The sequence below is a fragment of the Dermacentor albipictus genome, chromosome 4, assembly GCF_038994185.2.
Source record: "Dermacentor albipictus isolate Rhodes 1998 colony chromosome 4, USDA_Dalb.pri_finalv2, whole genome shotgun sequence".
Lineage (NCBI taxonomy): Eukaryota > Metazoa > Arthropoda > Arachnida > Ixodida > Ixodidae > Dermacentor > Dermacentor albipictus.
In genome coordinates this window covers 45,240,895-45,258,142 of record NC_091824.1, presented here as the reverse complement: position 1 = coordinate 45,258,142, position 17,248 = coordinate 45,240,895, and the positions used below count along the sequence as shown (strand labels likewise).

The window sequence follows — 17,248 nt, the reverse complement described above, 5'->3', positions numbered from 1 at the left end:
CAGCTGACGCCATGACAATGACAGTGAAATACAGTACAACCATACATTCTATGTTTTCTGTGTCATACAGTATAAGAGAAACAACCTGTCACAGCATAACTAAAACTGGATTCGTTTCAATGAACACACATGCCTGGAAATGAGTCACATTTATTCTTGAACAGCAACATACACTAGAATAAGCAGGGAGCATGCAGAGAACCAAGCGATTACTTTGATGATCATGAAAAGACACATCACTCACTCTTCCTTGTGGTTCCTGATTTTGAAGAAATAAGCTTTGCTACTTGATATCACCAAAAGTGCTGGAACTTCTTTTAAAGATGACCACGTAACCAAGTCAACCTTTATGGAAACAGAAAATGAGAAGAAAATCACATTTAAAGAAGCACCTTGATTAGACACTAATTAAATATGTATTGACGCATACTCTTTAAGTTGCACGAACTCTGCAGCATACTTCTCACAGGTAAAAGGATGACACTCGGCAAGTATGGAGGTTGGGAAACACTTGCATGGCATTTTAACTAGATACTAAACTTGGTCACAAATTGCTGGACCTTGCGTCACAGACATTATTGTGACATCGTAATGCAAAGTGAAATTAGCTAGTGTCGTGTACCAATAGGGCTAGTTATGATAATGTTGCACATAAAGAAACAAACGCGGGTGCTATATTCTTTCCTTCTGGCTGCACTTGCTTGCGGCGACCACAGAAATCACAGGAATGAAGTAAGCTACTGTATTGCAATATCATGATGCATTGTCAGGATTGGGGGCTCAATCCCATCGTCCGTGGTCCTTTGCCAAGATTGGAATACGGCATGAATTCGAAGGTAGCTGGCCCATGCCGTCGTCCAACTTATTTACGCTGAGATCGTTGATGAAGTGAAGAACTGTTTCTCATCGAGAATGAGGAAAAGGGGTTTATTTACAGAAATTAACTCAGTCTAACATGACTGCTTGAGAAAAAGAGTATCAGTCCAACATGACTGCATGAGAGAAGTGACTCAGTCTAACATGACTGCTCAAGAGAAGTGTGCTCAGCATTCGCACAACCGCAGTTTTTATACACTCGATCCGCCGGTCCTACGACGCGGCGACTGTTCGTTTACTCATCACCAACGCGCCGCTGCTCTCCAGAACAGTTTAGGTACACAAAGGCAACCGCGCTCTGATGCCCGACGACGGCGTTGGCGGGTGCCGTTCCGGGAACTATCGTTGCCGATCGAGGGTCGCTCGTTGTTCCGTGCCACTCCGAACCGTGAGAAGCACAAAAATACGTCGTTCCCGCGGCAGCTTGTCCATGCGTGTCAAATCAGCTCCGCGTTGGGGAACTCCGGAATCATTGTTCACACACCGAACTAGTTCCGTCACAATGTCGAAGGGGCTGGAGGAAGGCGGCGGATTCCAGCGCAAAGGTCGCTTCTTTGAACGCCTCCCAGCTGCAGCGACAGAGAGGGAGAGGTGCGCGTCGTGTCGCTCTGTCGTAACTGTGTGGCAATCTTGTTTCGCAGCTCGCATTCTTCACAGCGCCTCCATGGCCCGGAAAGTCTCGACTGTCTAGCGCTGACAACCGCTAGGCAGGAAGAGAACGGCTGCTGGTCAGGGGGGGATTGATGTCTTGGCTCGCAGCGACCACTTGTGCATTGATGTCACCGCCCCAAAACATCCAACAAGGACAGGCAACTGCAAAATGAACCCCACAACACGGCTCTGCACCGAGATGACGTGCATTGGCTCCCACTTTAGACTCGCTAGGCTTCAAAAAAACAACAACAACATAAGTGCAGAAACAAAAAAAATGCTACATTTCACTATGCCAATTTCTGAAGCAAATTCCTGCTGACAAATTCAGCAATTAATGGAGGGAATTCTGCTGAAAGAGAGGGGATTTTCTTCGCCTGAAGAAAAGCTAACACTAGTAACCTTAAAATTTAAGCGGGACCCTCAAACGCAGAATTCAAATTAGCCTGCTCAAACCATCCGCATTGCTATGCAACTTTCCCTTCTTATATCTAACGGAGAAGTTGTACTCTTGGAGAGTGAGGCTCCATCGGAGCAAGCGGCCGTTTTTGTGTGACATTTGATTGAGCCACGTCAGAGGACAGTGGTCGGTCTCGAAGATGAACTTCGCTCCGTACAAGTAACACGACAACTTCTGGGCGGCCCAAACCAAACAAGCGCATTCCTTCTCTGAAGCGCTGTAGGCTTCCTCACTTACATTTAGTTTACGGCTGGCGTAGAGGATAGGATGCTCCTCGTTATCGTCGCCGACCTGACTAAGTACCACGCCCATACCTCTGTCGCTTGCGTCGCATTGAACTATGAATTCCTTTGTGTAGTCTGGCGCGCGAAGCACAGGGCGAGAAACAAATAGCGTTTTCAAACTTTGAAAAGCGTTCTCTTTGTCCTTATCCCAGTGTACGTTACTCGGTGCTCCCTTTCGGAGGGCGTCTGTTAATGGACTTGCCAATTGCGAGTAATTCGGAATGTACCGTTGATAGTACCCCACAAGTCCCAAAAATGAACGAAGGTCCGTTTTCGTGCGCGGCTGAGAAAAATCTCCAATCGTCGCTATTTTCAGCTCAGCCGGCCGTCTCATGCCCTGACCGACAACATGGCCCAGATAAGTAACCTGCGAACAACCAAACCTACACTTTTCCGCTTTCATCGTTAAGCCGGCTTCCCTCAACCGTGAGAACACCTGTTTGAGGTGCGATACGTGTTGTTCCCAGCTGTCCGAAAAAATGGCCACATCATCAAGATAAGGTAAGGCGAACTCCGGCAAGTCCTTTAGGACAATATCCATTAACTTAGAGAAGCTAAACGGCGCGTTCTTCAGCCCGAAGCTGAGTGCGAGAGGGTGAAAAGTGCCTACAGGCGAGATGAATGCGGCATAGCGGCTGGCACTTTCTGAAAGGGGAACTTGCCAGTACCCCCGCACGAGATCTATAGTTGAAATGTATTTAGCAGCGCTAACTCTTTCAATTCGTTCCTCAATGTTGGGTATCGGGTACAGCTGATCCCTAGTGATCGCATTTAACTTCCTGTAGTCAACACACGGACGAGGGTCCTTGTTAGGGGTTTCTACGAGTATTAGCGGTGACGTGTAGTCACTCTCAGCGGGCTCAATAACTCCCAACTCTAGCATGCGCTGTATCTCTGCCTCCATAATCTCTCTCTGTCTTGGAGACACCCTGTAAGGTTTTGATCTTACTGGTTCGGTAGAGGTCAGCTCAATTTCATGCGTTATCAGTTCGGTTCTACCCGGCCGATCGCTGAATCTGTCGAGATATTCCCCTAACACCCCTTTTAGCTCATCTAGCTGCTCGGGTCTTAGAGCATGCGAGCTTACCGAGTGTTCTACTACTTCTTCTAGGCCGATTTCAGAGTTGGAGGTTGCCCTATACTCCTTAAACGTGGTACCAATGCCATCCGGCTCTTTGACGGTATAGTTAACGACTCCGCTCCGCTCTACATACGGCTTCATCAAATTACAGTGATATATCCTCACTTCCTTCCTGCGACCGGGCATTCTCAAAGCATAGTTAGTATCTGAAAGTTTGTGCAACACTTTAACGGGCCCGTCCCAGTGAACTTCAAGCTTGTTCTTTCTTGAAGGTTTGAGGATCATTACCTGGTCTCCGGCGTTAAACGTACGAAGCCTCGCATTCTTGTCATAATAGAATTTGGCGTTCTTTTGAGCTAGTGCCATGTTCTTTCCGACTAGTTCTTGGGTTGCGCTTAGCCGCTCCAGTAAATTTAGCACGTATTCAACCACGGTTGGACTCTCCCCTCTTTCCTCCCACATCTCTCTTAACATTCTCAGTGGAGACCGGAGTGTCCTCCCATACACTAGTTCTGCTGGTGAGAACCCTGTCGCCTCATGTGGAACCGTTCGCAAAGCAAACAAAGTTGCCGGTAGACAGTTCTCCCAGTCCTCCTTGTGCTCGTAACAGAGCGCACGCAAAACTCGCTTAAGCACCGAATGCCACCTCTCTACACTGTTTGACTGAGGGTGATAGACAGAACTGTGTATTAACTTTACCCCGCACTTTTGCAAGAATGTGGAAGTCAGTGCGCTCGTGAATACTGACCCTTGATCTGCCTGAATTTCGGCTGGAAACCCAACTCGTGCAAACACTGTCAAAAGCGCGTCTACTACTTCGGTGGAGCTGAGCTCTTTCAAAGGGATTGCTTCTGGAAACTTGGTAGCCGGACACAGCATGGTAAACAAGTACCTGTAGCCTGATTTTGTTTTTGGAAGAGGCCCTACCATGTCTATTACAAGCCGTCTGAAAGGCTCTGTTATTAAGGGCACTACCTTCAGTGGAGCTTTCCAAGTCTCTCCTGGTTTACCAGAACGCTGGCAGGCGTCGCATGATCTTACAAAGTGTTCTACATCTTTGAAACAGCCAGGCCAGTAGTATTCCATAAGCAATCTTTCCTTTGATTTGTTTATGCCTAGGTGGCCGGACCACCCATTTCCATGACAAAGACTCAAAAGGTCCTCCCTATACTTAGTAGGTATGACTAACTGATCTAAAATCCTACCCTTTCGATCTCTGTAATGCCGATACAACAATCCTCCTCTCTCATGTATCGTTACGTTGCGCCTAGCAATGCCTTCTTTAGCTGTGTCACGTAATTTAGCTAAGCTCTCATCATTCTTTTGCTCAGCTGCCAGTGACTCTCTATCCACGCGTAAGAGTTGATCAAAGTTCTTTGAGGCCGGTGATAATAACGACCCTGTCTCGCTTGTGAGCGCGTCTGCTTGCTCTTCCTGCAGGCTAGAACTCTGACACTCTAGTGCTACGCTCTCATTGAGCTGGTCAGCTGGCAGGCTCTCCTCAACTGTTCTTTTGTCCCTCGGGCCTAGCTCGGATTCGGGTATTGAAGTTATCCCCTTTTCTGCTTCCGCTGGAGGAGCTTGAGCATTTTCAGCCGATAGCGCCGCGATCTTACGAGCTTGGCCTCGGGTCAATGCCTGTACTATGCCCTCTCCCAGTTTGAGCCCTCTGTCACGCAGTAACTGATTCGAACGATTCGAAAAGATGTAGGGATACTGCAGTGACAAAAATTTGGAAACTGCAGCCTCAGTCTCTAGCTCCCCGAATGGTCCACTGATTTTGACTTTGGCCATGGGCAGACACACGCTGTGTTCTTCTACAACCTGTTTTATCCATGCTACTTCTCCGGTGAAGTCATCTACCATCACGTAAGACGGATGGACAATGTCCAGCGTGGCGGCACTGTCTCTTAGCACTCGGCATGGTTTTCCATTAACTTGCAGGTCGTGGAGATATGGACTTAAAAGTTCCATATTCTCATCTTTTTCCTCCACGTAGGAAAAAACTACGCTAGACTTCTCGCAGTTTACAGCTATATGTCCCAGTTTGTGGCATTTGTAACAGCGAATTGGTCTAACAGATTCGAATTTTCTTTTCTGTTCTTTTTGTGTGGTTTCTCCGTTAAGTTTCTCCTCGCTCTTTTCTGCGGGCTTTTCCGCCATGTCTACAGGCTCTGATCGTCTAGCTTGCGCACCCCTTTTGAACGGAAATGGTTTCCGCGGTCCATTTCGACCGTCCCAGTTTCCCTCCTCGGCGTTCAACTTTCTACGGGTTGCGTACTCTTCGGCTAATTCAGCCGCCCTTTCCACAGTGTTTACATTACCTCTGTCTTGCACCCACAGTTTCACAGCTTGGGGGATGGTTTTGTAAAACTGCTCTAGACACATGCATTCAATGATCATGTCTCTGCTGTCGTACGCTTCCGCGCTTTTAAGCCACTCGACTAGGTTGGCCTTTAAGCTATATGCAAACTCCGGATAGCCCTCGTTATCTTTGTTGCCTGTGCTCCTAAGCCTTTGCGAAAAGCTTCGGCTGAAAGGCGGTATTTCTTCAGGAGACTAGCCTTAACTTTTGCATAATCATATGCATCCTGCACACTCAGTCTGGCGATTACTTCCGCCGCCTCACACGGCAACATAGACAGCAACCGCTGTGGCCATGTACTCGGGCCGAAGTTCATCTTCTCGCAAGTCCTTTCAAAATTGCTTAGGAACAAGCCTATGTCGGTCCCGACCTCAAATGGCTTTAATAGCCTGTCCATGCGGTACGATTCTGCCTCACTTGATCGACCCAGAGTGCCTTCACTTCCTTGAGGCAACTCCAAGCGTTTGCTTTCAAGTTCAAGTTGCATTTTCCTTAACTGAAACTCGCGATCTTTATCGCGTTCCTCTCTCTCTCGCTTTTCTCTTTCTCTTTCCCGTTCTTCTCTTTCTCTTTCCCGTTCTTCTCTTTCTCTTTCCCGTTTCTCTCTCTTTTTGAGAAGTTCCATTCCCATTTCAATATCTTCCTCACTGGCCTGATTGGAAATTAGCTCCAATAATTCCGATTTGAGCATTTCCTTGCGTACATTTAGGCCCAGTTCCTCACCAACAATCAACAACTCGTCTCTCAGCAGTGTCCTTAACTCCATGACTGCTGCTTTACTGCCTTGATTCTGCTCTCTAAATCTAGCTAGGAAAACACAACCTAGCTAACACACAACAATCTAGCTTCCCTACTGTTCTAAACAGAACAACCACAAAATGAAGCCTAGAGAGTCAAAGCAAAAACCAAGCACTCACCGCAGATACAGCACCATGTCGCAAAGTCCATCCCACCGCTGCCACCAGTTGTCAGGATTGGGGGCTCAATCCCATCGTCCGTGGTCCTTTGCCAAGATTGGAATACGGCATGAATTCGAAGGTAGCTGGCCCATGCCGTCGTCCAACTTATTTACGCTGAGATCGTTGATGAAGTGAAGAACTGTTTCTCATCGAGAACGAGGAAAAGGGGTTTATTTACAGAAATTAACTCAGTCTAACATGACTGCTTGAGAAAAAGAGTATCAGTCCAACATGACTGCATGAGAGAAGTGACTCAGTCTAACATGACTGCTCAAGAGAAGTGTGCTCAGCAGTCGCACAACCACAGTTTTTATACACTCGATCCGCCGGTCCTACGACGCGGCGACTGTTCGTTTACTCATCACCAACGCGCCGCTGCTCTCCAGAACAGTTTAGGTACACAAAGGCAACCGCGCTCTGATGCCCGACGACGGCGTTGGCGGGTGCCGTTCCGGGAACTATCGTTGCCGATCGAGGGTCGCTCGTTGTTCCGTGCCACTCCGAACCGTGAGAAGCACAAAAATACGTCGTTCCCGCGGCAGCTTGTCCATGCGTGTCAAATCAGCTCCGCGTTGGGGAACTCCGGAATCATTGTTCACACACCGAACTAGTTCCGTCACAATGTCGAAGGGGCTGGAGGAAGGCGGCGGATTCCAGCGCAAAGGTCGCTTCTTTGAACGCCTCCCAGCTGCAGCGACGGAGAGGGAGAGGTGCGCGTCGTGTCGCTCTGTCGTAACTGTGTGGCAATCTTGTTTCGCAGCTCGCATTCTTGACAGCATGCACCTCTCGGCTGTTTAGAGTGCTCCAACCCTCAACAGTTTCTTTTCCAAAGTTTAGACAGTTTCGACCTCCATACAATCCCATCTGAAGTTCTCACCTGAGTACAAAAAAGGAGAAGTGTTCAATTTCTTTTATTAAACTATTGCTTTCCAATTATTTCAGTTCTTTCTCCAGTAGACTTCCATTAATTTGATCCCGACCGAAGGTCTCAGCCTGCGCCCATGCATTTCTATGGGTCCAAACTTACGTTATTTCGATCCTAAAATTGGCCTTTGCCGAATAATTCCAACTTGACCAATCGGCACATACATGCCTGACTGGTGACCTCAATAGTGACCCCCTCCAGTGGCAGTGCCTGTATCGGCAGAACATAAAGGGACACTAAAGGCAAATATTAAGTTGACATGGACTGCAAGAAGAGCATTTCAGAAACCTCGCAACGCTTGCTTCATGCAAGAAAAGGCTTACTGTATTTACTTGATCCTAACGCACCTTCGATTGTACCACGCACCCATTTTTCCACGACAAAAAAAGAAAGATATATATAGAGAGAGACACCCTCAATTGTAACGCGCAGCTGTTTGTTGTGACCCAAAAAAAGAAAAGTCCTTTACAGCATCGCACACCTTATTCTTCCATACAGAAATACAACTTTCTCTAATTTGGAAAAACAAAGATTTACTCCAATACACTAAAGTTGCGATAAATAGAAAAAGTAGCAGTTTCGCCCAAAAGCCAGAGCCTCGATTGCGATAGCAAATTAGTAGACAGCTATATGAAAAGGCCAGCAGTTTTATCAGCCGTACAAACTTTTAAGTATTCACTTACTAAATTAACAAGCATGGCATCACGCGCACACAAGCAAACATGAACACGTCTCACTCAGTGACCGCGGAAACTCATAAAAACGCTGGAGTAAGGAAGTGCTGTAGCAGGAGCGGGCGAATTGACGTTTGTGGAGCCTCTTGCTTCAACGCGAACTAAGCGACGTGAATGCAGCGTGGTGCGCCTAGATGCGTAGGCTGTCTCCATCGCATATCATTTCAAGATAGGGGCCACATGGCCATGCCATATGCAGCAGCTACCAGAGTAGAATGCCTCCTCTGTTTGGTTAGTCCCGCACGCAAGTTTCGGGAACTCCGAACGCCCGTGATGCGACCCGATTTCCATCCGTCTCTGCACACGTGATCACTTTCCTTTTCATTTCGGCATCGTGAGTCTTTGCAGTCGGCACTTCCAGGCTGCAGGGCAGGCTGACAGAAAACGGGAAGATGGACGGTGCACTAACCTAGGCACATCTACTACAGCACATGGAGGAAGCTACTGCAGCTAGGCTCAACGCATGTACAAAACGGCCATTTTGAAATGGTGATGTTGACATGGTAGCACAGATTTAGGGTTGTACTCGATTCTAAAGCGCAGGCAATTTTTGGACCCGTTTTATTGAAAAAGAAAAGTGTGTGTTAGATTCGAGTAAATACGGTAGTTTGTGCATCTGAAGGGCCCACATACCTTTAGCAGAATTCAAATCATTTGCCGCCGAGCGGGGGTGTGGTGATGTTGCATATGCCATCATCGCCCTTTACTGCCATCGGTGAGTAAAGCAGTGCCCGATAGACGGTGCTACCGTGTTTTGTGCAGAATTCAAATGCGTGACCACAGAGAAACTGTGCGAAGGCAAAATGCTAGGTTTGCCGCTGAAGTTGCTCTTGGTCAAGTGGCGTGGACCATTCGGGAATCCCGCAACATCATATGGATGTGGCACTCTCTGCTACTTGCAGTTAGTGTGAGTTTCGCGAGCCAGCAAGACCGGTGAAGCAATACACGATAACGAAACAACTGAAACGTGAAGATGCGAGTGGCACAGTGTGGACAAAATGAAGCCTTTTGACTGCCTGCATCGTCGTCAAGCGTTCTTTTTAGTTCTCAGTTCTTTTTTCCAAAAATCAAATAAAAGTGGACAAGTAGCATTCTCTTTCATCTTACAATGCAGTACAATAAACGAGAAGAAAGGGGGTTAACCGAGGGGCCCGATTTTTATTAGTCATATCATGAGAAGCCAACAAACACTGACACCAAGGACAACATAGGGGAAATTACTTGCGCTTAATAAATGAAGTAAAGAAACGATACGGTAATCGAAATTCAAGTGGATGAAAAAACAACTCTCTGCAGGTAGGAACCGAACCCACAACCTTTGCATTTCGAGTGCGATGCTCTACCAATTGAGCTACCGCAGCGATGTTTCCCCATCCACTTTTCTTGGGTATTTATGTGTCCTAGTAGAACCCTGGGAGTGTCAGCCAGCGCCACTACTCACAGACCTTGGCGGCGGACGTGGAACGTCCTTTGTGCCGCAGGCGTCACGAGAACGTGATCTTTTTGGTGAAAGCAACTGGTCAATAAACCCATGCATGCTACCAGAAGGCATCAATGTTGCCGGGTTTGAGACCCTCATTATGTAATAAACGAGAAGAAAGGGGGTTAACCGAGGGGCCCGATTTTTATTAGTCATATCATGAGAAGCCAACAAACACTGACACCAAGGATAACATAGGGGAAATTACTTGTGCTTAATAAATTAAGTAAAGAAACGATACAGTAAAGGAAATCCAACTGGATGAAAAAACAACTTGCCGCAGGTGGGAACCGAGTAATAGTGACAGAATTATAATAAGGAGTGCCTTCGTCATTGGGCTAGTACTTGTATGTCCCGGGGGAGTCTCTAATCGCGTCTTACATTTACCACAATTTCTCGATTGCTAGAGCTCTGTTCGTAATAATACTGACACCTTAGAGGTTCTCAAGCACTAAACTATCACTACGGCTTGACTTAATATTTGCCTTTAGTACCCCTTTAAGAGGCAGTGAATGCACCGAACATGCATGAAGAAATCTCCCATCGTAAACACCCATTTTTGGCCTGCCCTAGGAAGATTTTCAAGCAATAACTGTGGCTCACAATGTCTTATTGCAATAGTTACCTGATTATAATGTTCGCCTTTCTTCTTTTTTTTTTTTCCTGAAAGAACATGCTGTGGACTGTCTGCGTGGTGCAGTAAGATTCGAAACCAAAACCACCTTTATGGCACTTGTATGCTTTGCCACATAAGATGAACTGAATGTATCAGTACGAAGCTGGCTTTAGAAAACCCACCATCATTCTGGAATACATATTAGAGACTTGCCAATTTTCTTGTTGAAAAATTGGATGTGAATTAGACTTAGGGCTCATTCACACCGGCAACTGACAGTGGTCGCGCGACCAAGTTGGTCGCAAAGCGACCAGTCGCAAACGGTCCCAAACGGTCACCTTTCCTGAAAAGCGACCATTTTGGGCCAGCCGCTCTCTGCGCGATTTTTCAGTCGCGTGACCGTGGTCACAAAACTGACAAACCAATCAGTGGCGCACCGGAAGTGATCTTTCATGCGTCTACATCCAGCCTCCTCCCGCGGCGCGTTCAAATTCCGCGTAGATTCCGAGAGTTCTCGCTGAGAACGATAATCTCTGGGATTGCGACTTGCGGGTCACGCTCAGCCGGGCTTGCCGGTGTGAACATCAGTCGCCTTCGGTCGCTTTTTGATTGCGAGTCGCAAATGGTCGCGCGACCTCCTAAAGTCGCCGGTGTGACTGAGCCCTTATACTTTGTTTTGGAGCTTTAATGTCACTTCTATGTTAGCTTTATACTTTGAACACATGGAAGGCGGGGGTGCGTTTTGATTATGGGGGCGTGTTCGAATTTTGGTATTTGGCAATACTGCCAAATGAATCAGCAGCATGCATTGTGCATTTTGTTTCATTTTAGCAGTGGCATAATTCGATCAATTTTGTCGATCCCGTCAGGGTCGAATTCATGGAAGTCAACTGCACGTATATATCTTGGGTCGGTCGGTTGGTCGAACCGACCCACCAATTAATCCACGAAGCTTAACTCCTTCTGTGCCACGTTATTATCTCGAATTCTAACCAAAAATGGCCAAATTATTTTTCAAGACCCCAATTGCAAACGTTTTCTACTTCCTCAGAATGAACAAATACACTACTGCTGTCCTATGGATTGTGCACTGCCTGTACCAAAAGACTGACTGAGCACCAAGACAAAAACTAGGCTCATCTATGGCATTGCTAGAAAAATTCAAAGCACTGCTGATGAGCTGAGCTCGTCCTTGGCCGTTCTTTCGTCAGAAATGCGTGGGCAAATTCGTCTCATCAAAGGCACGGAAGGGGTTAAAGTCGAAAAACTACACTGGGGCACATGAGAGATGCTAATGTATAGGACTGCAGATTAATTTTAACAATGTGTGGCTTTCTTAATGCACACTGAAACTTAAAGGAGCACAGCCATCTCTGCATTGTACTTTCATTGAACTGCGGCTGGAGTGGCCACAAGTCAAACGTGTGACCTTAAGCTCAGCAGCAGAATGCCAAAGGCACTGAGAACCTCTGGAACAGAGGCAGAAAGTGGACAGAGTGCACGAACCTCCACGCAGCACATTAAGGTTTCGTCCCTTCCAAAGACGTTGACGTCTAGATGCAGCAGGACACTGTGGTCTGGGCAGGTGAAGCAGGCGGGGCCCAATTCCTCCCTATTGTCGAACAAGTCCCACGCCGAGTCGGAGTACTCCAACCGGCTCGACTCCGAGGTGCCCGGAAGCTGTAGGCTCATGTTGGGCTGGCTCTGGGCACTCTTGAAGCTTGCATCCGAGAGCATGGTGTCCGATGCACTCGCTCTGCTCCGGTGACCGATGCTAATGCTGTCTGTCCCTGGAATGAACGTGGCTCTCAATGAAAAAGATCCACAAGTGCAAGAAGAAGCATGTGACTGCTGTGTTTTTGCACATATAACTCACACCAGAAGCTCAAGAGGCTGATATTGTCGCGGCGGCTCGTCTCTCGGGTATCTACCGATAATATCATAATACTACCCCCCCGGCGGCAAAAGCACCGTCACGGTGCTTTTAACCGTTTGAGGGTCGAATTATTTCGAAAAAAACTTTCCCAGGTGGTCAAATTACTTTATTGCGGATCTTGAATGTCCAAAATGTATAAAGTCGGGAATATATAGTAAAAAATAATTAGGAACAGTATTTTGGTGTCGGCATCACTCAGAACTGCAAAATGTTCAATAGTATTTCCAAGCGTGGTACTCCTTGAAACACGGGTCTACGCACAGCGCCTTATCGCAGTCTGCACACCTAAAATGCGTGTCTGTACTCTTGGAGCAAGGAGTTGTGTTGGCACACACATGACATCTCTGCGTGCGGCTGCCTTAGGCAGAGGTCTGAGGCACCCTCTCACGTAAGCGCGTTGCCGCGGAGAGCGAGAATACCTCGTGAGCGGTGGTGATAAACAAGCTAAGAGCAGTGCCAATCAAGATAGAAATCAACTTCCACCGCCCCTGCGACAGCGTGCCGACAAAGAGAAAAACCACGTTTCGCGCGCCTCCGTTGCGATCACGTGGTGGAACTGAAACCGCAAAAGCGCGTTGCCACGGAGAGCGAGAATACCTCGCGAACGGCACTGATAAGCAAGCTAAGAGCAGCGCCAATCAAGATATAGATCAACCTCCACCGCCCTGCAAGAGAGTGCAGACAAAGTAAAAGATGACGTTTCGCGCGCCTCCGTTGCGATCACGCGGCAAAACCGAAACCGCCAAACGGGCGTTGCCGCAGTCTGAGCGACGCGTTGAAGCTAGCAATCAGCTCTGTTTATCTCCCCAAGAAGGTAGCACCAATTTCAAATGTATCTTGTAAGTGCTAAGAGGTGGCAGCACCTCCCGGTAAGCACGCATCGTCATTATAGCGCGAAATTTCAAACGGCGGGTCGGAACCGTACCCGTACGGCAAAGACCTTGCGGGACAGAAAACCGCCGCCGTACATGTATGGCGAAAACCTTCAAAGGGTTAAATATCCAAGGCACGTGGAGAGTTGTAGGGCTTGAGTCGGGTGATGTGGACAATGTCACTGGTTGTCACACCGGAGGACGTAGTGGGCGTGGCTAGAACAATTTCATAGGTGACATCGGTCACTTGGCGCAGTACACAATATGGGCCGGTATAACAGGAAAGCAGTTTTTCACAAAGGCCAACTTTATGCGATGGTGACCAAAGCAACACGAGGGTGCCGGGCGCAAAATTGACATCACGGTGATGGAGGTCATAGAGTCGCTTTTGTTTGTCTTGAGAGACTTGTAGACGAACGCACGCAAGTTGACACACATGATCAGCACGGGCAATTGCATCACGGGCATAAGCGCTAGTTGAAGCTGTGGTGGATGGAAGCATGGTGTCTAGTAGTAGCGTCAGTTCGCGGCCATACAAGAAGTAAAATGGGGAAAAGCCGGCAGTTTCGAGATGGGAAGAGTTGTATGCAAAGGTAATGTAGGGTAGAGCCAGGTCCCAGTCACGGTGGTCGTCTGAAACGTATTTGGATAGCATGTCTGTAAGGGTGTGGTTCAAACGCTCAGTGAGGCCGTTCGTTTGAGGGTGGTAGGAGGTAGTAAATTTATGCTGAATAAAGGAGCAGGCCCGCATGATGTCGTCAATGACTTTCGCCAAAAACCTACGGCCATGGTCTGTTAGCAATTGAAGCAGAGCACTATGCATCAAAATGATATCATGTAGAAGGAAGTCCGCAACGTCAGTTGCGCAACTGGTCGGAAGAGCGCGGGTTACGGTGTAGTGGGTCGCGTAGTCAGCCGCGACTGCAACCCAGTTGTTTCCTGATGTAGATTCCGGAAATGGGCCGAGAAGGTCTAAGCCAACATGATGGAAGAGCTCGGCAGGGATGTCAAGCGGCTGCAGGTAACCAGCGGGGAGCTGAGAAGGCTTCTTGCGTCGTTGGCAAAGTTCACAAGCAGCGACGTACATGGTCATAGGTTCGAGATACGCCAAGGTGTCCTGCCGTTGGTGCGTTGTGGAGCTCTTCTAGAACGGTTGAGCGGAGGAGTTTAGGTATGACAAGTAGGAACTCAGAGCCGTCCGGATGAAGGTTACGACAGTACAGAGTACCGTCGCAGAGGATGAAGAGGCGTAGAGTGGCGTCGGTAGGAGAGTGTTCAAAATGGTCTATGAGTCCTCTGATGTTGGCGTCACGACGTTGCTCGTCGGCGAAATGAAGCAGCTGCGACACAGACAATACACAAGCAGCACTAGTAATATTGGAGGAGTCAGGGTCATCAACAGGGTAACGCCGCAGGCTGTCAGCATCTTGGTGCAGGCGGCTAGACTTGTAGACCACAGAATACGAAAGTTCTTGTAGTCTCAAAGCCCATCGACCAAGCCGGCCTGTAGGATCTTTTAGGGATGAGAGCCAGCAGAGAGCATGATGGTCAGTGACTATGGAAAAAGGGCGACCGTAGAGGTAAGGACGGAATTTCGCAACCACCCAGACTACAGCAAGGCATTCCCGTTCCGTAATGGAATAGTTGCGCTCCGATGGTGTGAGGAGGCGGCTTGCATAAGCAATAACGCGATCCTGGCCACGCTGACGCTGGGCTAAGACGGCACCTACGTCATGACCGCTGGCATCTGTACGCAATTCTGTAGGGGCATCAGGGTCGAAGTGGGCGAGAATGGGTGGTGAGGAGAGAAGAGTGACGAGACAAGAGAAGGCGGCGGCTTCTGCAGTACCCCACGAGAATTGTATGCCTTTCTTCAAAAGATTAGTGAAGGGTCTAGCAATTGCCGCAACATCTTGAACAAAACGACGAAAGTACGAGCAATGCCCGACAAAACTTCGAACGTCTGCGGTTGTCTTCGGAACTGGAAAGTCTCGGACAGCGCGAGTTTTGTCGGGATAACGCTGTACTCTGGAAGCATCAACGAGGTGGCCCAGAACAGTAATTTGGCGGTGGCCGAAATGACATTTTGACGAGTTAAGTTGCAGCTTCGCCTTTCGAAATACATCAAGTATAGCTGTTAGACGCTCAAGGTGAGTGTCGAACGTGGGTGAGAAGACGATGACGTCGTCGAAGTAGCAGAGACGTGTGGACCATTTGAAACCACGGAGCAAGGAGTCCGTCATACGCTCAAAGGTGGCAGGGGCGTTGCATAATTCAAACGGCATTACTTTAAATTGGTATAGGCCATCAGGTGTGATGAACGCGGTTTTTCTCTGTCCATATCATCAAGAGCAATCTGCCAGTATCCAGAACGAAGATCGATAGAAGAGAAATAGCTGGAACCGTGGAGGCAGTCAAGGGCCTCGTCTATACGTGGGAGCGGGTAGACGTCCTTCTTAGTAATGTTGTTCAGATGGCGGTAGTCTACACAGAAGCGCCACGTGCGATCCTTCTTCTTAACCAACACTACAGGTGACGCCCAGGGACTCGAAGAAGGCTCAATGATGTTTTTGTCTATCACTTTGTTGACTTCGCTTTGAATAACTCGGCGTTCCGACGCAGAAACTCGATACGGTCGTCGGTGAATAGGAGTAGCATCGCCAGTAAGAATTCGATGCTTGACCGCGAGCGTCTGGCCTAAAGGGCGATCGTCGAAGTCGAAAATATCTCTGTAGGACGATAATACTTGGTAAAGGTCTTCAGCCTGCACAGATAGGTCCGTCGCAACCATTTTCTGTATCTTGGGATGGGCGGCCGAGGGTGGCACGATGGCCCTGATAAGCTCGCAAGAAGCATCGGTTGATAACGCTGACATGTGATGGTCGCCGAGACAATCAACGCTGGCAAGGCAAATATCTTGCGGTAGAATTCGCTTTGCCAATCCAAAGTTGAAGATAGGTATGCGAGTGCGGTTCGCAGTAATAGTAAGTATACTGTGAGGCACGGTAACGTCATACTATAGTGCAATGTCGGGCAGAGGAGTGACGAGGCACTCGCCATCAGGGACTAGTGGTGAAGACAAGAGTTCAATATAAGCTATTGATTTTGACGGCAGGCAAATAAAGCCGGTGGGGCATAGGCGGCACTGGGGTGCGTCAGAAGGTTCTGCGAGAATCGGCAACTCAAGGCGAAGGGTACTGGCAGAGCAGTCAATAAGGGCACAATGTGCGGAGAGAAAGTCGAGGCCGAGAATTAGGTCATGGGGGCAATTAGCAATCACGGTGAAGAGGACAGGGGTGTGGTGGCCGGCAATGCTGACTCGTGCCGTACATGTGCCGATAATAGGCACAGTACCGCCATCCGCAACGCGGACGACGCGTGCCGACGCTAGGGTGAGGAGCTTTTTGAGTCGTCGTCGGAAGGCAGCACTCATAATAGTAAGATGTGCGCCTGTATCGATGAGTGCAGTGACAGGATAGCCGTCAACGTCAAGAAGGTTTTGGTTCATTGGTAATGTGAGCAGAGGATTTAAGGGCAGGGTCGACAACGCAGCTTCACCTCCAGAAGCTGCAGTGCTTAGTTTTCCGGCTGAGTCCGGGAGGTATAGGCGGCGAAGAGAAGCGGCAGGGTTGGGGCGAATGAGACTGATGGTGTCGAGGTGAGGGCGAGCGGCTATAGCGAAGGTTCGGAGCAGGGGCATCAGCAACAGTGGGTTCATGGTGGGTGGCATAGGGAACAGAAGGTCCAAAAGTGCGGGAATAAGTGGCGGCGCATGTCCAAAGAGGTGGTGGCCATCGGTTGCAGCAGTGACGAGCGACGTGGCCGATGCAACAGCAGTGGCAGCAGATCGGCCTGTCATCAGGGGTACGCCATTCGGACGGGTTGCGGTGAGATATGGCAGAAAAGGACTGTCGGGGACGAGGAGGGTCGGTAGAGAACTGGGGAACGTTGGGTTGAGACGTTGGACACACGGAGTTCAGACCCATGTTCTCAAGTTCGTGTCTGACTA

The 17,248-nt window shown here is 48.6% G+C and overlaps 1 protein-coding gene across 3 annotated transcripts in view; it reads right to left on the bottom strand.

The window, feature by feature from the left end:
- LOC135907176 (serine/threonine-protein kinase 11-interacting protein) overlaps window positions 1–17,248 on the bottom strand; it is a 105,463-nt gene that overhangs the window by 28,550 nt on the left and 59,665 nt on the right. For all 3 annotated transcript variants that reach the window (XM_070536909.1, XM_070536908.1, XM_070536910.1), the window contains 2 exons: window positions 11,938–12,221; window positions 245–345 (listed from right to left, as the gene is read on the bottom strand). In XM_070536909.1, coding sequence (XP_070393010.1) covers window positions 245–345; window positions 11,938–12,221 — 385 coding nt within the window. The remainder of the gene's footprint in view (window positions 1–244; window positions 346–11,937; window positions 12,222–17,248) is intronic.